At 57.2% G+C, this 21649-nt stretch overlaps 1 protein-coding gene across 2 annotated transcripts in view; it reads left to right on the top strand.

Annotated features, from left to right (window-relative positions):
• Nucleotides 1–21649, top strand: part of FAM222A (family with sequence similarity 222 member A) — a 59067-nt gene that overhangs the window by 10396 nt on the left and 27022 nt on the right. The window contains exons 1-2 of one of the 2 annotated variants that reach the window (XM_061385096.1): nt 19878–19968; nt 21422–21644. Coding sequence is in view for 1 of the 2 variants with exons in the window: in XM_061385095.1 (XP_061241079.1) it covers nt 19887–19968 (82 nt within the window). In the remaining variant the exon portion in view is untranslated. Of the gene's footprint in view, nt 1–19840; nt 19969–21421; nt 21645–21649 lie in introns of those variants that run through there. The other variant, XM_061385095.1, reaches the window with a different exon arrangement.

Genomic DNA, 21649 nt, shown 5'->3' with positions numbered 1-21649 from the left:
ACCATGTCTCTGACTCTTACATTGTAGGTGAGGACGGGTAAGCCCAGCGTGGGCAAGGAGTTCAGCCAAGGTCACACAGCAAACAGCAGGCAGCGTTTGAGGGGTCCTTCCTAGTCCCTTGCAAGCTGAGGCAACTCAGCCTCTCCAGCCTCAGAGCTAGGAGAGCCCTCATGCTCCTCCCTCCTCCCCTGCCGCCCCCATCCCCCGGGTCTGCCCCAGGATCCCTGTGCATGTGGGTTTCCCCATCACCTTCATAAACTGGCAGCTCCAGGCCTCATGCTGGGGCGCTGATGCCCAAGGCCCCATGCTTGGTGCAGCCCTCCTGCAACAGGTGGTGGGGAAAGTGGGACCTCCTGGGCAAGCATGGGCCAGCCAGGCCCCTGGCAGGAGCCCAGGCCAGACACCAGGCAGCCCAGTCCCCGCCCAGCAGTGATCACCAGCTCCGGTTGTAATCATTAAAACTATTAGAAGGAAACGTTCGCTTGAAGCAAATGTCAGGCGCCGAGTTGTGCTTTGTAAACGCTCACAATTAATGCCAATCAGGCCCGGAAAAAAGCCGGCCCGGAATCCTGTCTGTTTCGTCTCATTTGTCAGCTGGTGCCGCTCCGTGTTGCACATTTTCATACAATTGCTATAAACATAAAAGGGAAACTCCACAGTGTTCCCGGCGCCCGGATGGTGCGCGCCGGCTTAATTACTCGGGACTCTGCTGTTCACTTGGCTGCCCTGCGCCATTGGGGGAGGAGGGGGACTTCGTGCGGTAGGGTGAGGGCTCCCGGGGGTCAGCCAGGGAGATGGGTCGGGCTCCAGGCCCAGGTCTCCAGCCCTGCCTTCCACAGGTGGAGAATGACTGGGAAGCAAGAAGAAGAAGAAAAAAAAAAAGCCGGCTAAAATAGATGTGCAAGGTCCTCAAGGAGAAAAGAGGGGCTCAGTGCCCACCCGACTTTGGCTGGGAGCCCCAATTCCACCTCCTAGGATGATGCGTCAGGTATAAGGTTCATTGGCTGCCCGCAGCATGCCAGGCCCTGAGCCACTTGCCAACTGGGCTTCAGTTTCCCTACCTGATTTGGGAGTCATAGCGCAGTAGGTCAGGATTTCAAGCTTGCTGGGGCCAGGCTCTGGGCTGTAGGCATGAAGCTTTTTTGAGGGGGTTGAGATGGGCTACTCTGAGTCTTAGTTGTGGCATATGGGATCTAGTTCCCTGACCAGGGATTGAACCTGAGCCCCTGCATTGGGAGCACAGAGTTTTAGCCACTGGCCCACCAGGGAAGTCCCAAAGCAGGCTTTTTCTCATTTAGTAGTTGTTGTTCAGTTGCTCAGTCGTGTCCAACTCTTTGTGACCCCCAGGGACTGCAGCACGCCAGGCTTCCCTGTCTTTCACTATCTTTCAGTTTACTCAAACTCGTGTCCATTGAGTCGATGACATCATCACAGGAACCTCTTGAGGGCAGGCAGCTCTTAGCAACAGGGAGCATGAGGCTCAGAGTCTCGCAGCCAGGATCGCTGGACCTGGGTCGCTGGCCTCTGAAGCCCAGCCTGGTATGCCCTTCCAGAACAGCTGGAGGGTCGAAAAGAGATGATGGAACTAAAAGTCCCAGCACACAGTAGGTGTTTTCATAAGCAGTGGCTGCTGTTATCCTGCTGCCTGCAGATGGGCCAGAGGCAGTCAGGGGCTCCGGCCAGGGCCTGAGGGTCAGCACCAACACATGTGGACCTTGCTGGGAGGAGAGTAGAGGAGGGGAATGGTCTATGTGGGGGGAAGCTGCCTGCTCCCCCCACCCCTAATTGCCTCTAATCTGCCTCTGAGGTGCTGGGTGCACGCCAGGCTCACATACCTAGCCAAACCCTCCACCCCTAGGAAGGTGGGTGGGTTGTCATCATTGACCCCATTGTACAGATGAGAAAACCAAGGACCAAACTGACCTAGGGCTGCAGAGCGAGAAGGTGGGGAAGCTGGAGCCAGATTCAGGTTTGGTTGCTCCAAAGCCATTTTCCTCCTGTCTAGCCCCCTCCTCATTGTGGCCTGGATGGAGGCCTGGCCAGCTCTACGAATCCACCCTTTTGAGCTCTCTGTGGATGGGGTCTTACGAGGCCAGGCCGGCTTGGCAGGGACACGCCGGCCTTTGTGTCCGGCTCGGGCCAGGCAGAGCAGCCAGGGGAGTGGGGCGAGGGCGGTGCAGCTCAGCCGGCCAGGGACAAACGTTCAGAGCAGGAATAGAGGCCCCTTTGTGTGGAGCTCAGTGGGGGAAGGGGTGCTGCCAGCTGCCACCCTGTGTGACCGGGGAGGCCTGAGCCCTCCCCAGAGGCCTTGCAGCCACCCCCAGCGGACTGGCCGGGGAGCCTGCCACCTCTTTCCGCCATTATTTGCCTTCCTCTTGTTTCCTGGGAACCCCTGGCTGCTAGAGAAGCCAAGGTCAGCCACTAACCTGGTTTGCCGCAGGCCAGTATGTGCCAGCAATGGGCCAGACAGTCCACTAGGCCTGCAGGTCAAGGGCAGTAGTCCCAGGTTACAGGTGAAGACACTGGGGCTCAGGACAGGCGACTGTGCTTAGTCACACAGCTGGTCCTGGGGCCAATATTGGGCCGACTTCAGAGCCTTTTCTTCCCATGGAGTTGCCCTGTGTGTCCTGGGTCCAGGACATTTGAGATGCTGCCTCAGCTGCTGGGGTGGCCTGAGAAAGGCTGCCGGCTGTCTCTGTTGCCTGGGCAACAGGGTACCAAGCGTCCATCCATCCCTCCATCCTGGCCAGGGTCTGGGCTAGTGGCTGCAGCTTAAAGTGGAGACCAAGCCCAGGAACCTGTTGAGGGTTGCCCTACCCATTAAACCTTCTCTGAGCTTCCCTTCCCTTAGCTTAAAAATGAGAATGAAATAGAATCTACCCCTGGGAGCATCAGGGATCTGGGCCGGGGCGGGGGCACCTAATGTGGTGATCTCAGTTACCTGCACACACCGGGCTGGGGTCTCTGGGAGAGGTGAGAGGGCAGGCAGTGGGTGGGTGGCAGGGATGTGAGGGTGACTCTTAGGAGCACAAGCGCGTGACAGGGGCTGGCTCGCTGGGTCCCTGCCAGAGCCCCATTTTGCAGGTGAGCAGACTGAGGCTCAGATCACTCTGAAGTGGCCAGGCAAGGGGCCCAAGGCCCTAAGGAGCCCAGGAACACAGGGAAGGTGGCTTCCCAGAAAGCCCAGCTCTTAGTTGTCTTCCTGGCCTCCCCCCGGCCTGCTGGACAGGTGCCCACTGCAGCCACTGACCAAGTCCCATTTGTCAGCCCAGCCTGTGGAGGCCCAGAACCGCCCACAGGAAGCCCCCAAAGGCCACATGGCTTCCATGGCACATTCCAGGAACCTGGGACCAGCTTGCACCCGCCAGGCCACACCCACCTCTGTGCCTTTTTGCTCAGGCTGGGGCGCCCACGTAGAGCACCTTCCCCACCCCACCTTCATGTGGGCAATCGTGTGCCTTCTCTGCATGAGTGACTCCAACTCTCCTCTCCCCTAGAAGGGCTTCAAGTCCCTCCCCTGGGCCCCATACCCGACTCACCAATGCCAGAGCCCCGAACCTCTTTCTCCCCACTCTTGATCCACAGTGTGGTGCGTAGTTGGTCTTCAGTGAAGTCTGAACAAATACTCAGCCCTAGCCGTCAGACTCCAGGCCCCTGCCTGGCTTCGTGGCAGAAACAGATACAAACAGATGGGTGATGAGGCTGTGTTTCTGAGGCTGGGGTCAAGTGCAGGACACCCGCGGATCAGGCAGGGCTCACCCCAGGTCTCCCTCCTCCACCCAGGGAAGCAAACACTCCTGAGCCCTTACGATGCTCCTCCTGAAAGCTCGGCCACCTCCGTTTAATCCTCCCAGGGGGAGGCGGGGAGTTTACGGATGAGACAGGAGGCTCCAGGCTCCAGAAGGCAGGTGCGGGCTGAGGTCACACATCTTCTGTGGGTGGAGCCTCTGATGCAGCCTTGGACCATCTGACCCCAAACCCGGTGCCCTCCTCGCCCCCCACTGGGTTGAAAACTCCAGTGCCCACAGGGGCCAACCAGGTGACGCAGTGAGCAAAGCAGCTGCCACTGGGTCTTGTGGGAAAGTAGGCTCCAGAGCTGCCAGTTCTAGTTAGTTTTCAAGAGAAACCAGACGATGGGAATTTTGGGTGGAATTTTAGTTCTTCTTTTCAATATTGGCAACCACGTCACAGTTTCTTTTTACTGCAGCCAACAGGGCAAAGAAAAAGATGTTTGTGGGTGGCATTTACACCCCTTCAGTGATATGATGTTGTCTGGGTAGGGGGACGATGGGGGTCCTGGGGTGTCCCGCCCTCCCTATCCACACCCCTGCCCAGCAAGAGCCCCCCAGAACCCAGCGGCAGCTCCATGCACCCCTGATGGCACCCCCAGCCGCCGCCTTCACCACCGGAGGCAGGGCCTCAGCCCCACGAGGGCACCACCCAAATAGCTATAATCAGCAGCCTCGCCAAGACTTCAAACTCACCCAATTATCCTGCGAGAGAAAAAAAACACAAAATGAAAACAAATTAACATGTTTGCATAGAAGCTGCTGCAGCAACACACACAGCCGTGCACACACATGCTGGCGCGTGCCCCAGCGAGGCTGGGAGACGCCGCCCCTCCCCAGGCCTGGCACCCACCTGGCCGGGCTGAACTGGGCCAGGCTGGGCCCACTGTCTGGGGCCAGCGTGTGCCCTTGGCCCGGCAACTTGATTGTCCCCAAACCTGGCTGGGCACTAAGTCCACCAGCTTCCGCTGTCTTTACTTTTTTTTTCCCCCAATTTAATAAACACATGAAATTCAGTGTATGCAAAAATTCAGCCTCATGGAACTTGAAGCTCGTTCTTCACATGGGGAAACTGAAGCACAGAGAGGTTAGCTGACATGCCCAAGGCTGTACAGCTGGTGAGTGGAAGAGCTGGGGTTTGGACCTAGATCCGTCAGCTGTGGCGCCCTTGCCATAACCACCACACCTCCGCGGCTCCCTCTGGTCTGCGGGTCACGTGTCAGACGCCTTCGCCTGCTGGCCTTTAAGCCCCACCCTCCCACCCCTCCAACCTGTGTGCATTTTCCCCTGTGTGCGCTCTCATGCCAAGGGCTGTGGGTGTGCTGGTCAGGATGGCAGAGCCAAATGGATGTGAGTTCAAATCCCTGATCCATCAGTCTCTTGCTGGATGGCTTTGGCCAGGGGGCTTTTCCACTCTGTTGCCTCTTCTCCTGGAAGATTGGGATGATAATAGTCCCTTCCTCTGGGAGGTGAGGAGATTCAGTGTGTGAATGCCTGCAGAGTCCTACCTCCGGTATCTGCCCATGGGGTGGGGTCCCCTCCTGGCCCCACACCATTCAGCTAGCTCTTGAGAGGAGCCCCGAGTTGGGTGCCTCTGGGCTCCGAGCCAGGCACTGCACTCCCCAGAGCCCACAATCAAGGGTGCTCAGAGCCCTTTTTTCCAGGAAGCTGCTCATCCCGGGAAACCACCCTGCTTGTCTGGGTTCCCTCGAGGCTCTGTCTGATCCGGGGATGGGGTTGCTGGGCACGTGCCCGATTGCTGCTGCTGTTTCTGATTCTTCTCAGGGTCCCTGCAGCCTGGCGCACCGCCAGTGCTCAGGCAGTTTCAGTCAGTGGGAGATTTAGTTCCCTCACCCCTGAACTGCGCTCACTGAGCACTTGTCTGTGGGAGCTGATGGAGAAACAGTGCTGGAAGGGCTTGGAGTTTAAGATCTTGGAGCCCAGGGGTCCCCAGACCAGGGCTGTGGATGTCTCCCAGCCCCCTCCCCCTGCCCTGCAAGACCGCGGACAGACCCCTTCCCCTCTGCAAGCCCCTTGCAGTCGTCTCTGGCCCATGACTCTGAGAGCTGGAGTGGACATTGCCACATGGTAGACTCCCCATGGGTGGTAGATTTGAAGTTGCTGAGCGGGCAGCAGAGTTGCCCCTGCCCCTGAGTGAGTGACTACACTGATGATGCACATATCACGCAACTTGGTCCTCACCACGATGCGATGCGGAAGGGGCGGTTTCTAGCCCCATTTTACAGATGGAGAAACAGACCCCAAGGGACTCCATGAGACTTAAGAGAGCCCTCCTGGTAAGCGGCAGAGCTGGGGTTCAAAGGGAACAGTTCTGGATCGTGCTTTAGACGTGTGCTGCTCGGTCCCTCCTGGATGCTGCTGGTCTGGAGCTTAAGGGGGACATGCCTTGCAGGTCTGGACAGTGGGGACCAGCAGGGCACTGTCTTGGTGTTGCTGGTGCTAGAGGGTTAACTCCATTGGCCTCAGGATGGCCCCTCTGGCATCAGCTTCAGCCTACAGTCACGCCCACCACTCAGGGCCTGGGTGCCCCCTCCAGGGGGGCAGTGACCTAGTGCCCACCCCGGGGATGGCTGGTGCCCAACCAGCCCTCCCTTGGCACAACCCCATCACCAGGCTTCACGCCCCAACCCTGCTGTGTGGCCTCGGAGGAACCCTCGTCCTTTGTCACCCTGGGAGAATGGGAGGCATGGCTGCGCCCGCACCTCTCAGGATGGGACGTGGCTCCAGTGCATCGTTGCTGCTGGAGAAAGCAGCCCTCCCCTCCATCCAGAGCCTTCCCAGCCCTTGCATCTCGTCCTTGGGACAAGGCCGGCGTGGCCTCCAGCCGATTCTCTGCTCACCCACCTGCGCTGACGAACACCGGCTTGGTTCTGTGGGGGCCTGGGTATTCCAGATGTGTGGAGTGGTCTGTTGGATGGATGTGGTCAACTCTGCAGTGAAATGTTGGTGGGGGAGACTCCCAGGGCCAGAGCAGACGACTGGAGAGGAGCTGGGGGAGCTGCGAGCCCTGGGTCTGCAAGGAGTGGTCAGGAAAGAAGGGCTGCAGAGTATGGTCTGTCTGTTCAGTGCGGACTTGTTGACCATCTGCTATGTGCCTGGCCTCACAGTGGACTAGAAATGGGTGTATGAGTCCCCAGGCTTGGCCACCTCCCTGCTGTGCACCTCTGGGCAAGCCACGCAGTCTCTCTGGACCCAGCTTCCTCACAGGGGGCTGTGGAGATGGTCAAGGTGGGGTGACATTCATTACAAGGTGGGTGAGAGCCAGGGAATCGCACATTTGGAGATTCAGACCTCTTCCCCACCCCTTGGGGGACGGTGGAAGCTGGTTCTGTGGCTGTATGTGGCAGGGGGCATAGCCCTTGACCCTGAGAGCAGAAGCCCAGAGCAAGTGGGGTTCAAGAAGTGGGGAGAAGGCTTTTTCCTCCCCCACAACGGAAGTAACATCGCTCTTTTAGTCATTTTGACATTTGGAAATGAGTCTGATGAAGAGAAACTTGACTGTCACCCAGCTGCCCAGAGCTGGGGACTTGGTCTCATACCGGGGTGTAAGGCCCACGGGGAGGGCCTGACTTTGCATGGCGTGAATGGCCGTCCCAGTCCAGCTGGGCTCACGGGAGCGGGTGAGCGGACTCGGTCTTGACGGTCCTGGGTCCCGCACTGATCGGCACATTCCGGCCCCCGGCTCCTGGAGCCGCCCGCCCGCCCAGCAGCCCATTGTCTGGTGCTGGGGGAGCTCGGAGCAGCCGTTGTTCTGCACACATCTGATCCCGTCTTTTCCACATCAGATCATTTGTAACCGTCACCAGGCAATCGGCCCCGTCGCTGATTCAATCTCGGCTTTGTGCTGTCACAGCCGTTTTTCTGCGCCGGGCTGATTTTGAAAGGAGGCCCATCTTCTGGGCCTGCTTTTCAGAAGCTGGGGGAGGCAGGGAGGGTCTTTACGTATATGTGTGTGTGTGTGTGTTCATGTCCCCACACACACACACAACGTGTGCGTACACACACAAGCCTCTGCCTCTCATCACTGAGGGTCAGATTTGAAATGAGGTAGGGGGACGAGGGCCCCAGGCTGACCCCCCTCCCCTGCCACCTGCTTACCCTGAGCACCTACTGTGTGCCCCCGTGTACAAACCCAGCAGAGCCTGTGCACCAGGAGGGAAACAGATGTTAAAGTGTTCATCAATAAGGTCATTTCAAAGTGGCCATGGCAGTAAAGCGGCGACAGGATAGTGGTGGGGCCAGAGGGTTGCCTGCTTAGGCGGAGTGGTCAAGGAGGGCCTCTTGGAGGAGGTGACATTTGAGTTGAGGCGTGAATGAGGGGTTGGAGCTGGTCCAGCGAGTGCCACCCCAGCTGAATTCTACATGTGAAATCTTCCCCCAGACTTCAAAGACATGTTACCAAAAAAACACAAAATATCTCATGAGTCAGTTTTGAATATTGATTATATGTTGAAGTGATACTGTTTTGGATATATTGGATTAAAGACAATATATTATTGAACATAATTCCCCCTGTGGGTACTAGACAGTTTATAATGACATTATATTTCTCTTGGAGAGCCTTGGGTCTGGAACAGGGTCCCCAGCCTCCAGGCCATGGATCGGTACCCCTGTCAGATCAGCAGCAGCATTAGCTTCGAAATCAAGTGCACAATAACGTGATGTGCTCGAATCACCCCCAAACCATCCCCCACCCCCACAGTCCTTGGAAAAATTCTCCCAAGAAACCGGACCCTGGTCCCAGAAAGGTTGGGGACCACTGCTCTAGAGTATTTACGTAGAAACAAAATGGGGATTGCAAAGGTCCTGGGTGAGACCCAGGCTGGCCTCTTAGAGGAACAGGTGAGCCAGCAGAGAGGGCCAGTGGCTGAGGAGTGGGGAAGGGGTTCCCGCAGGGCCTCAGAGGACTGTCAAAGATGACTCGAGGCCAGTGGGGGAGTTCTGAGTGGAAAAGGCGGTGATGTCCGTGGGAAGCTCAGCCTGGCCCCTGCAGGGCGTGGCGTGGCCTGAGGGGAGGCCTGGAGGTCATGGGCCACATGGTGGGAGAGGAGCTTCTTTCTGTTTGTTTTTGTTCATAATTTTATTTATTCACTTTCGTCTGCACTGGGTCTTCATCGCTGCGTGGGCTTGTCTCTGTTTGCCGTGGGCAGGCTTCTCATCGTGGTGGCGCCTCCTGTGGCAGAGCACAGGCTGTAGGGTGCGTGGGCTTCAGTGGCTGTGGCTCCCTGGCTTAGCCGCTCCGCGGCACGTGGGATCTTCCCGAATCAGGGATCGAACCTGGGTCTCCTCCGTTGCCAGGCCGATTCTTTTACCACGGACACCAGGGTGGCTCCTTACAGAAGAGTCGTTGACAGGACCCCTGGGAGGTTGGCTGGGCCAGATATGCTTCTCTGCTTCCCTAGGCTAAAGTTTACTATGTCCGTCCGTCCATCCCTCCACTCCTGGATTTCAAAGCTTCCGGGCCTTTCTCTCCTCCTGCCTCTCCCCCGCCCCGCCACCTCTACCCTCTATGGCCACTGCCTCCCTGAGCAGCTGCTCCCTGTCGAGTCTGTGAGTTTACAGAACACCCCAGCTTTGTCTCCAGGTGGTCAGTGGTTGAAATCCCTTTCGAAATTTTTCCTGTTTTTTAAAAAATTTATCTGGCTGTGCCAGGTCTTAGTTGTGGCATGTGGGATCTAGTTCCCTGACCAGGATTGGACCCGGGCCTCCTGCATTGGGAGCACAGGGTCTTAGCCACTGGATCACCAGGGAAGTCCCTGAAAAGTTATTAAAAAAAAAACAGAAATGATGGCCTATTTACCATAGAAAAATTATGAATAAAGGAGAAGCACAAAGAAGAAAAATCAGAGTCCCCAAGGGGTGGGGGGGGGGCCACTGTGGCAGAGCTGGGGCTGGAACCCAGGGGGTCTGGCTCCTGCACCCCAGCATGAAAATCCAGGCGCCCTGTGGCCAGAGGACACGGAGGGAGCTCCCCGACCCGGGCAGGGCTTGGGAACACTGCATGCCCAGCCTCCCTCACAGCGAGGCCGCAATGGGAGACCTGGCCCATGTAGGGGTGGGATTTGCCACTCGGGCTAATACATTTACATCTGTGCCCGAGTGCCCTGTCCTGTTTCCCCACCCCTCTCTGGATGGTGGTACTCACCTCTGCCCCAGCCTGACCCCCAGAAGCATCTGTTGATCCTTGGCTTAAAGACTAGCCCTCACCGGCCACGTTTGATTCCCTACCAGCCGCTCTGCCCCACCCTTTCTAGGCTCTTCTCCCCTAAGCACTCCTGGCCCTTCCTGCCGGGGGGGTGGGGGGGCCCCGACCCAGGCCCACCTCTTCCAGCCCCTCCCCTTCCTCGGGCCGCTTACCCTCATGGGTACCCAGACCACGCACCAACATAGTCGGCTCCCTCCTGCTCCCGAGCCTGGGGTGGGCTAAATGAGGTGATGTCTGTAAAGTGCTGAGCCCATAGGGAACACTAAAAATAAAAAAAAGCTCCTATTACTGCTCGGAGTATTAGATTTTCTCCTTCCCTGTTGCTGGGTTAACCCTGAACTATGGATGCAGGGCCCTGGAGCAAGGGGAGGACGGCGGGGCGCACCCAGCCCATCTTGGCTCTGCACTGGGTCTTCCTCCTTCCAGACCCGTTATCCCTAGAGTCATCTGGTAACCTGTTGCTCCTCCCGGAAGGTTCTGTGAGCTCCACCCCCCAAAATACTGGGTTGGGGCCTTTCTACTGGGTTCCCCCAGCCCCCATGATAGCATCATAGTGCTAATGACATTGGGTATTGATTCCAGGCTGCAGACGCCCCCCCACCCCACCCCTTTGTCGGAAGGCATCTGCCATTTGCCTTTAAAGGGCCAAGGCCAGAGCTAGGAGAGGAACAAATGACTTGTAGGATCAGACCCTGCCTCTGACTTCCCCGACTTGGGATCTGGCTGTCAGAGAAGAGTGTCTCAGAAAAGTTGGGTAGGGACTTCTGAGGTTTGGGGTCTTTGTTCTCCCTGCTCAGGTTTCCTGGAGGCTCATTTGCGTGAGAATGAGCACCGCCCTTCACTTACTGTGGTGGGGGCTCTGGGAGAAGACCAGCCAGGCTTGTGGCCAGTGGCCGTGAGAGCCCAGCCCATCGAGTGGGGGTGGGGGGTGGGTGCGCGACTCTCAAGCTTTTGTGAAACTGCCACTACCCATGCACCAGCACCCGCTCTCAGCTTCTCCCTGCCCTGACCCAGCACCTGTCCACAGAAAACGGCTCTCCCACCTTGAGGTCTGGGGGACCTGCCCCATCCCCTCTGTCCTGGTGACCTGCCTGGCTGGGCACAGGTGGGATGCTCTTGGTCTTCCCAGCAACCCAAAGCTGCTTCAGGTTTTCTGTACTCGCCAGTTCTCTCGAGTCTCCATACGCTTGCCTGTGTGATTCTCCACTTGGGACCTCCTCTCCTAGCCTTCACTTGGCCCTTTCTTACTTACCTGCTGATAATAATCACAAATGATACTAGCAACAGCTACCACTTAGGGAGTTACTACTATGACCCTAGCACTTTATTTGTACTAAGCCATGGTAAGGGGTTAACCCCTTTTTCAGTCAAGGTAACTGAGGCTCCAGTACTTTGGCCACCTGATGCAAAGAACTGACTTATTTGAAAAGACCCTGATGCTGGGAGGGATTGGGGGCAGGAGGAGAAGGGGACAACAGAGGATGAGATGGTTGGATGACATCACTGACTCAATGGAAATGAGTTTGAGTAAACTCCAGGAGTTGGTGATGGACAGGGAGGCCTGATGTGCTGCAGTCCATGGGGTGGCAAAGAGTCGGACACGACTGAACGACTGTACTGAACTGAACTGAGGCCCAGAGAGATGGAGGCATTTGCCCAAGGCTAGACTTAACAGATGTGAAGAACTGACTCCTTGGAAAAGACCCTGATGCTGGGAAAGATTGAAGGCAGGAGGAGAAGGGGACGACGGAGGATGAGATGGTTGGATGGCATCACCGATTAGATGGACATGAGTTTGAGCAAGCTCCAGGAGTTGGTGATGGACAGGGAGGCCTGGCGTGCTGCAGTCCATGGGGTCACAAAGAGTTGGACACAACTGAGCAACCAAAGGCTTATAATAGATAAACCTGGGATTTGGTTAAGGAACAAAGCCCAGGCATCTGGCTCTGAAACCTGGGACACAATATGGTCACCCTCCTTATGAGGGAGTGGGGCTGTCCCTTGTCCCTGGCCTTACCCCCCAGGCCAGGTAGGTTGGCTCCATCAAGGGTATGCTTGCCTCCTTGCCTCATAATTGCCCTTCTGATGCACACACCCGTCTTCTGGCATCTGCCTCAGCATCTAGCCCAAGACCTGGCACATAGTAGGTGCTGAATTTGTCAAGTCATCATCTGTAGAGGTTGGAGTGTTCCCTGGGCCAGTTAAGGCACGGTAGCTCCCTTGGCAACTGACCTTAGGCTCCCAGGCTCCGCCCCGGCCCTTTCTCCCAGGTGTTTGCCTTGGGAGCTGGCCGTGGTGCTGAAGGGCCAGCAGCCCACCGCAGTTCTTAGCTCTGTGTCCCGTTTGGCTACTTCCTGAGCCCTGCCTAGCCCCAGCTCCGTGGGCCAGCCCATCTTTCTTTAATGAGACGGTTTCCTGAGGGCCTGCTGTGTGCAGGCTCCGTACACCCATGGAGCAGGGATCAGGGACAGCCACTTAGGACACTCCAATTATTCATCAAATATTTATGGGGTATCTTTATGTCTCTGAAAAGCCTTTGAGCAACCTGGGCTTCAGTTGAACGCCAAGTAGAACTTCAAGGGCTTCAAGCAGAAGGGATGGCATGGGCTAAGGCCTGCAGGTGTGGAGGTGAGAGGCACGTCTTGAGGGATGCCCGCCTCTGGACTCTGCTGTCCACCAACCCGAATTTTTGATCGGCGATTCTCTCTTTGGTATCCCCTGCAGCCCTGAGCCACCAGCATCAGTGGCTCCAGTGCCCTGCCACCCAGGGTGGGACCCAGACAAGGTGCTAAGAACTGTGGGGACGAAATGGAGGGGTGCCAACCCCTAAGCAGGAGGCTAGCATCTCTGTCCTGGGAACAGAGGGAGCCAGGTCATGTTCTGTGGCCAGATTAGCATTTTAGAGAGACCTCTGGCCTGTGTGGGGGCAGGGATGGATGTAGTGGTAATCCTGGCCATGGATGAGGCCTCCTCTTGAAGGGGCCAGAGCCCTCCTCCTCCCCCAACCTTAAAAAGAGTGAAAATCCCCTTTCTGGTTCTGCTGCAGCCCAAACAGCAGTGGGAAATAATCACTTTTCACAGGCCTCTTATCCACAGCCAAGCCCTGCTCCCGTTTAATCAGCAGTGCCAGTGTGACTTGAAGATTCCTGGGCTTGAGAGATCAGGAGAGGGGTTAAAGAAAATTACCCTCGCCTCCTCCATGCTAATGTAATCTCTAACCAGATCTGCCTAGCCACAGCTCAAATTGCTTTTTAGATTAACATTTAATTATTAACAGGGTCCCCTGGAAGGCCTCGGGCTTGGGGCTTGGAACGGGAATGGGGGAGGGAGCGGTAGGAGGGGGTGGGGTGGGCTAGTACTCTGGCTGCCTTGCAGAGAGAGTTGGGGGGGTTGGATGGGGAAGGGGCAGGGGAGAGTGGGGTCAGGAAAGGAGTGAGAAAGGAGACAGCAAGGAAGAAGAGAAGCGCCAGGAGAGAGGGGCAGAGAGAACAAGCGACAGAGAGACAGGGAAGCAAAAGACAGACAGACAGTGGACCCGCCTGTCGTAGGGGAGGGGCCGTGCACCCTTGCGGCACTCTTGGGTGAGGGTCCCTCCACCCTTCTGTCCTGGTCAAGGTCAGGCAGATCCTGCCCCTTCCAGTACAGGGGGGCCTTGAGCTTTCTGAGGCCTTGTGCTGGCCCGGCCCGGCTCGGCTCGTGGTGGTAGGAACCCATCCAGAGAAGGGAGCCACTCAGGCCACACAGTCAGGCTCCAACCCAGCTCTCCATGGCTCGAAGTCCAGTGCTCATTGCCCCTCCCAGATCCTGGTCCTCCTGCCTCAACTTCAAATTCTTCCTGGCAGGTGGGGCTGGGCTGGGGGCAGAGAAAGGGTGAAGGAGAGTGAGGCTTCAAGTGCAGTGCAGGGGTTGGAGGTGAGAATTGCGGGGTTAGGGGGGAGGTGGGCGGGGGCACTGCAGCCCGCGCTGAGTGAAGGTCATGAGGCCTGGGGAATAGCAGGCATCGCCTTCACCTGTTGTTGGCGAACTTGGAGTCCCAACTGTCCACTCGGCACTTAACAGCATGGGTTTTATCAGCCTCCTGTCTGGGCTCCTCTCGACTGCATTTAAACCCCGCTGGGTGTGGACTGAGCCCTGTGTCTTGCACACAGCTAGTGTCCTGGATTGTGTTGGAAAACCACACAGTAATATCGCCTCCTCCGATCGTCTGGGCCACTCCCCATCAGGATCCCACGAGGGAAACTGAGACTCAGAGAAGGGTTGTGACTTCAAGGTCACTCAGCCAGTCAGAACCCTGGGGCTTGGCCCCTGCCTGGCAGGTGCCATCCTAAGGCCTCCGGGGCTGGCCCTTTACTCTAAACTCCTAGTCCCACTGGACGCCAGGACGGCCTGGCATGACCTCTTCTCAGCCACAACCCATCTTTGGCCTTGAGTGGAGCCACAGAGGCCAGAAGGGGCAGCTCCCGGGAGGAGGGAAGGCTGGGAGCGGCCTTCACAGGGTCACAGCCGCCTCCTGCTGTGGAGGTGTGTCCCTGCCTCCCACCTGCTCAGGGCCACCCCAGCTGGCATGGCGAAGGCAGACTCTGACCTACAGGATGCCTGGAGGAGAGTTCTGCCCACTGGCTCTTTAGGGAGATATCAGAGGCCGAGGGGAGAGGCCAGACAATTCCACTTCAAGCAGGCCGGCCTTGGGAGCATGCAGTCTGGTTGGATATTCTGTCTTGGCAGGATGTCCTCACAGATTTCCATCCTCCCAGCACATGGCACAGGGCTGGTCCCCAAAAGATGCTCCAGGAGTGTTTGCTGCCTGAATGAGTGAATGAATGGCTGGGTAAACGACGGCCACCTCAGAATAGTTCCGTCCTGGAGGCAGGGCCTTGCTCTAGCCATCTCAGGATTGCTCTGCCCACATGGCCCTCCCAGATTGTCCTCTGTGAATGTGCATGGGATGAATCAGTGGCCTCCTGGGGACCCTCTCTTCCTCCTCCCCTGCCTTTCGTCTCTCTTTCTGTGATCCTAGAGCCTCCTGGAGAGGAGCCAGAGACTGGGGAGAAGCACGACCTTGCTTCTGCTCCTTCCTGCCCAGCTGCCTGCGAGATGGGAGGCGGCCCCAGCCCCCAGCATGGAGCCAAGGCTGGAGGCCCGAGGCGGCAGGCCCTGGCTGGGGTTGATGCCCTCAGGCTGTGCCCCCTGAAAGCTGTGTGACCGTGGGCACATGACATCCCCTCTCTGTGACCGGTTCCTCATCTGTGAAATGGGCCTAGAGATAGAAGCCACCAGGGAGGCTGCTCGGAGGAGGACGGGCTGAGGTGTAACAGACTGGATGGGTGTGGGGCGTGGCCCAGAGGGAGCGCTCCTCGATGCACGCTGCTATTATTAGCACCAGCTGGGTATTGTTAGTTTCAAGCTCCCTGTTCCCACTGGCAGCATGGGGAGGGGTGGCTCCCCAACACCCCCTGCAGCCAGACAGGCTGGAAGGGATGACAAAAGGCGGGCAGGGCCAAAGGCCCCAGTTCCCTGTTCTTCTAATAAATATAAAGGCAGCCTTTAGACATCCGTCTGCTGTGCATTGTTCTGCCAAGGCGAGCAGCAGACTCAATTCCTCCTTGGACTCAGGAAGTTCCTTCCTTTCTTTCCCCTCCCCTGTCACATTTCCTTTATCTAAATCCTCAGCTATGAAAGGGCATATCGACAGCTGGGGGCATTATCTGGTGGAGGGGACCTTTTCCTAGGGGTGCCTCCGAGATAAGGCATCTTATCAGCCCCCGAGTCAGGGACGGTAGCCAAATCAGTCTAATCATTGAGGCTTGAGACGTTCCCCCCTCCCCACCCCCCACTTTTATATTATTAAAGTCACAAAAGACCTTGGGCTTCTAAACAGCCTGATTTGCAGATAGGGTTTCAAAACGAGCAGCTCTCCCAGGATGGTCCCTGCTGAGGGAGTAGTCATGAGTCGGGGTGGGGGCTCTGGGCAGCTGGCTTTCTGCAGGCGGGTTGATGCCAAGCAGAGAGGGGGTGTGGGAGGTCACTGAAAGATCATGACTGTCTTAAGCACCTGCTCCAGTCCTCTCTCCAGTTTGCTGTGTGACCTTTTGCAGGACACTTGGCTTCTCTGGGCCCCACATCACTTCATCTGACAGTAACTAAATTCATGGATTTGGCCCATCATTCAACACCTCTTTATTAAGCGATTGCTCTCTGCCAGGCTTTGGGGAGAAAGAGACAAATAAGACACGGTCCTTGCCCCCGAGAAACTCAACAGTCCAGCGGAGAGAAACAGACACGAAAATCGGCAGTTACAACTCTGTGTGATTAGGGTCATGAGTGGGGATGCCCAGAGGAGGGGAGCCCGAGTCTGAGTTACAGGGATCAGGTGGCAGTCCCGTAAGTGGACAGACCAGCGCCAGCAAAGGTTTGGGGGCCAGTGGGCTGGAGGAGCAAGGAGAGATGGCGGAGGGTGGTGGGGCAGGTCATGGTGGCCTTGAGGGCCAGGTAAAGAGGGTCCGGCTCTCTTCTGGCACCAGAGAAGCTTTGGGCCAGTAAGAAGGTTGTTTTGTCTTGTTTGCAGATGATATGTGTGTATGTGCTCAGTCGCTTCAGTCACGTGCGACTCTTTGCGACCTCATGGACCATAGCCTGTCAGGCTCCTCTGTCCATGGGATTCTCCAGGCGAGAATACTAGAGTGGGTTGCTGTTTCCTTCTCCAGGGGATCTTCCCAACCCAGGGATTGAACCCGTGCGTCCTATGTCTCCTCCTTTGGCAGGCCGGTTCTTTACTGCTGAGCCACCTTGGAAGCAGTAGATAACGTGGGTGATACCAGACTGTCCTCTGCCCTCCCTCACCGGACTCCACCCCGCACCTGCCCCGGTAGCAGGGCACAGGGTTCCTGGGAGAAGGGGCAGGGGGTTGGGGTACTGGGGGCCCAGGAAGATATCCCTCTTCTCCACGTGCAGCCGGCCGCTCAGACGGCTGGTCCTCCACGCGCACGGGACAGACTGAGCCAGGCGGCTGCTCCAGGAAAGCTGAGCTGAGGCCTTCCCGTGGACTCCGTCTCCCCTGGGGAATCCTCTGTGGCCCCCAAGCTGGGCCTCGTGGTCTCTCACATACCCCAGAACTGCCTGGGTGTCCACATCTAAGCACGCTGAAACCAGAGCCCCATGGGAAGGGCATTTGCTGGGGTCTGGTGTTAGTTGATCAGTCGTGTCTGATCATTGTGACCCCATGAACTGTATGTATCCCACCAGGCTTCTTTGTCCACGAGATTCTCCAGGTGAGAATCCTGGAGTGGGTAGCCGTTCCCTTCTCCAGAGGATCTTCCCGACCCAGGGATCGAACCCGGGTCTCCCACATTGTAGGCAGATTCTTGACTGAGCCACCAGGGGAGCCTGAGAGAGGCTGGGGAGGCCCCAGAATAGGCGGCCTACCCCTCACCCAATAAGCACTGCAGCCCCCGGCTTGCCCTTTTCCACTGAAAAGCAGGCTAGGGTGCTTGACCCCTGAGGAAGGGGGTGTGCTGGATAGGGGCTGGGCTTCTGGGCACCTGGCGATTGGCCAGAGGTGAGAAGGACCATCCCGGGTGGCTGGGCTGGGCCAGGAACCTGGAGAAGACTGACCTGGGAGGGATCACAGAGGTGCTTTTACAAGGTCAGCGAGGGGCAGGGACTCCCCGGGGGTCACACAGGCACGGAGGTGGGGGAGCTTCTGGGCCTGCAGCCCAGGTTTCCTCTGGGTGCTGACCTCTCTCCTTCGCTGCCCAGCACGGTGCCAGCCTGCGGGCAGCAGTGCAGCCCAGTGCAGAGGGGCCAGGCTCACCCAGCCCCTGGCAGCTGAGGGCCCCGGGGAGGGCACCGTCTCCCTCTGGGTTTTGTCTTTGAAAAGAGAGGGCTTGCTGGGGCCCGGCTGGCCTCTCCCCTCTGTCCCCCTAAGTGTCAGAGCAGCGAGAGGTGGCTGGTGCTCTGGGCTAGAGTGGGGACCTGAGGCCGGGCTGCCAGGGTGCCCCCAGGCCTCTCACCTTCCAGGCAGGCACACGATGGTGTGTGTGTTTCCGTGGACGGCCCGTGTGTGCTGAGAGGTGCTGGAGGGGCGTGTCACTTGGGGTGGGCAAGGGTGCGTCCGGGTGTGCCAGGAAAATGGATGTGGTGAGCGCCTCCGGGTGTGTGCGGACGCCCAGCACGGTGGGTGGCGTGTCCGAGGGGGCCTGGCTGCCCCCAGGAGTGTGGTGTGTCCCCAAGGGCCCCCAGCGCGGCCTACTGCCGGCTTGCTCACGTCCCGAGTCTCCGGGGAGCGGCACCTCCTTCCGCAGTCAAGGGCTTTCATCCCTGCAGTAAACCCCACTTCATTCCCTTCTTCAACTGTGTAATTTCTGCCTGATTGTAATGGCATATTTTAAAATTACCAGAAATCAAAGCCAGGAAGCGGATACCGAAGCTTTTATCGCGTCGCTGCGTTAAGGCTGGCGATTGGGGGGTTGGGGAGGGGAGGCATTAGACCCACCGACCCTCCCCCATCCACCACCCATCTCTCTCTCCCTCTCTCTTTTTTTTTTCTGAGACAGTAATAGGAGAAAATTGGTTTTGAAACTGAATAAAAGTCCCTTTCAGAGTAAATCATTTTTTTCAGGGTACCTTTGCTGAAAGTAAAATAGAGCATAATGAAAGGTGGGGACGTGATTGTCTTTCATTTACCGAGAGTCCAGGACAGACAGGGGGCTGCAGCCGTCTCGGGGAAATACAAGATTGGAATAATTGCTCGGTAACAAGGAGCTTGTTGTGAAATTAGTATCTTAAGAAAGTAGTGAAAAAAGGCTTTTCCTCATGAATACTTCATTATTAGAAGAAAGCGGCAGAATTTAGGGCTCCAGACACCTGTTTAGTATTAAATAACTTCCCTTTCTTCCCCTTCAACACACCCTCCCCTCCGCTTTCTTCTTTTTTAAAACCAGCCGCCCCGCTTGGCAGCTCGGGCCTTGGCGGTGGGGGTGGGGATGGGGCACCCGGGCTGGGTGATCCTCAGCAGTGTCCGGGGTTGAGCCTATACCTGGGCCCACCTTTCCCTGGCAGGAAACATCCCGCCCTCTCCCCATCCATCCAGGGCAGGCCCTGCCCGTGTCATCTTGCCCCTCAGAGGCTCCAGGTTCTCGGGGAAAGTGAGGTTTTGTGTAGCTAAAAATGCTCACTTCTGTGTGAATCTGGGTGAGTGAGCCCACGTGGACCTGTCCGGAGCCACGTCTGAGCCGCCCTGGGTGGGCCTTGCCTTTTCTGTTTGGGCTTGGGGACTCATTCAGGGGGCCTGGTGGCCTTTCGGGCCTGGTCTCAGGGCTCAGTCTGAGACCAAGGTCAGACTCAGCACAGGTCACCCCCGGTTCTCGCGGGGACCCCACCCTGGATATCTCACCCTTCCAGGGGTACTGTGAGAAGTCTCTAGACTGGGGTGGTGGCGGGGAGACCAACACTTCAATGAGTGGGAACCCTGTGTGTCACGGGCAGTTCCCAGACACCCCTCCCCTCCGTGTAGCTTCCCGAGATGACCCTACAGATGGGAGGTCTGTGCCCTTCATGAGCTCAAGGCTGAAGGTGGGGAGCGGGGAGGAGGACGGAGGGGGGTTGGTACAGATTTGCTGGCAGGTGGTTACGAGAGAATGGAGCCCACCGCCACCTGAAGGAACATGGAGGGGAACTGCTGAGAGAGCATGGAGTGGGCGAGGGTCAGAGCACGCCTGGGGGCATCTGGGAAGCCCCTGGGAGCAGGGGTGAGTCGGGCTGGGTGGGGAGCTGGGAGATAGGCCTGGAGCGGCCCATGTGACCAGCACCTCCTCTCCCCTCTTCACAGGGACCCCACAGCAGAGCACGCCCCGCTGTGGGCCCCCAGCTCAGCCATGCTGGCCTGTCTGCAGAGGACCCAGAACGCCCCCGGCCAACACCTGGCCTGCCCGACCAAGAGCCTGGAGCTGCGCAAGTGTGAGTGACACGCCCTCCCTGCAGCCCTGGCCCCTACCCTTTCCTCTGCCCGCTCCAGGCCCCGGGGCTGGCATCCTCCGGGACACGCCGAGTTCACCCCGCCTCGGGCCGTGGCAGGGCAGCTCTCAGGCGGGGAAAGCCGTCCCCATTCCAGCGTGTCCCCTTACTGCCAGCCTGCTCTGGCCGCTCTGTGCCCTCCCAGGCCTCTGGGAGGCTGGGGTCCCTCCCTGACAGTGGCACCCACTCCCTTTGCCTGGCTGACACCCACCGGGCGCGACCTTCCTCCCCAGCAGCCTCCTCTGGCCACTTACCAGCACTGGGACCCCAACCCCAGCACTTCCTCCGTGGCCTGCCACATGCCATGTCTGTCTGTGTCAGCAGAGAGTAGGATCACGGGAAAGCAAACATGCTTAACCCTGGGACAACGCAGGTTTGAACCGTGTGGGTCCACTTATACATGGATATTTTTCAGTAGTGAACGCTATAGTACTCCAGGGTCCACGCTTGGTGGAGGAACCGAGGACGTGGAGGGCCAACTGTAAATTATGTTCAAATTAACCCCCATATCGTTCAAAAGTCAACTGTCGTCCCAAATGGGATCCAGCTTGGGGCTTGGATTGCTGTGTGGTCTTGGGCATGTCCTTTCTCCTCTCTGGACCTTGGTTTTTTCAATGGGTCAAGTTAGGGATCTGGACTTGGTAACTTCCAAGGGTCTGTCCTTTACCATACAGGAGAGGGGTCCCAAGCCCTCTGAGCCGATTATTCTTAACCACCATAGATTTGTTGTTGTTTTTGTTATTTTTTAAGTATTTAGAAACATTTTAAAAAGTAGGGAGATATGCATAAAAATCTGGATCTAGTGTGTCTTGAATCAGAAAATCTGGTAACACAGGCCTGTGTTCCTCCTGTACTGCAGCTATCGGTTAGAACAGAACGCCTGCGTCTTTAAAGGGATATTCCTCTCCAGTTCACCACAGTCCCCAGTCCCCACCCTTCCCTATTGTAGCACAGGATTACCATTTATTACTGTGTTTATATTGTTGCTTTATTCTTTTTTTAATATGTATTTATCTTTAGATAGGGGCTTCCCTGGTGGTTCAGAGGTGAAGAATCCACCTGCCAGTGCAGGAGACATGGGTTCGATTCCAGGTCTGGCAATATCCCTCTGGAGAAGGAAATGACAACCCACTCCAGTATTCCTGCCTGGAGAATCCCATGGACAGAGAAGCCTGGGGGGCTACAGTCCATGGGGTCTCAAAGAGAGCCGCTGAAGAACAATCTTTAGACGATAATATACTCACGTAGTCCAGTGTTCCAAAGGAATAAAGGGGTAGAGAGACAAAGCCTCCTCTCCACTCCTGTGTGTTCCCCAGATGTTCTATGCACGTGCCAGCAAGTACGTGTGTCTGCACAGACCGTACCCACTGTCTGACGCCTCACTTTTCTCACTTAGCAACACATCCTGCATGTCAGCATCCGAAGAGCTCCCTCATTCTTTGCACGTAGTTTCTTGTAGCGCGGACGATCCATTGTTTTCTTGGCCCGTCCCCTAAGGAGAACCGTGCCCCACCTGCCATTACAAGCAGCGCAGCAACAAACTGCCCCTGGGTATGTGCCACAGAGATGTGAGTAAAACCACACCGTAGATTTCTGCAAGAGGAAATACGGGCTCAAAGGTATG

The sequence above is a fragment of the Bos javanicus genome, chromosome 17 (genome assembly GCF_032452875.1).
Source record: "Bos javanicus breed banteng chromosome 17, ARS-OSU_banteng_1.0, whole genome shotgun sequence".
Lineage (NCBI taxonomy): Eukaryota > Metazoa > Chordata > Mammalia > Artiodactyla > Bovidae > Bos > Bos javanicus.
The sequence above is the reverse complement of the archived record's forward strand: the minus strand, read 5'-3'. Positions and strand labels throughout refer to the sequence as shown.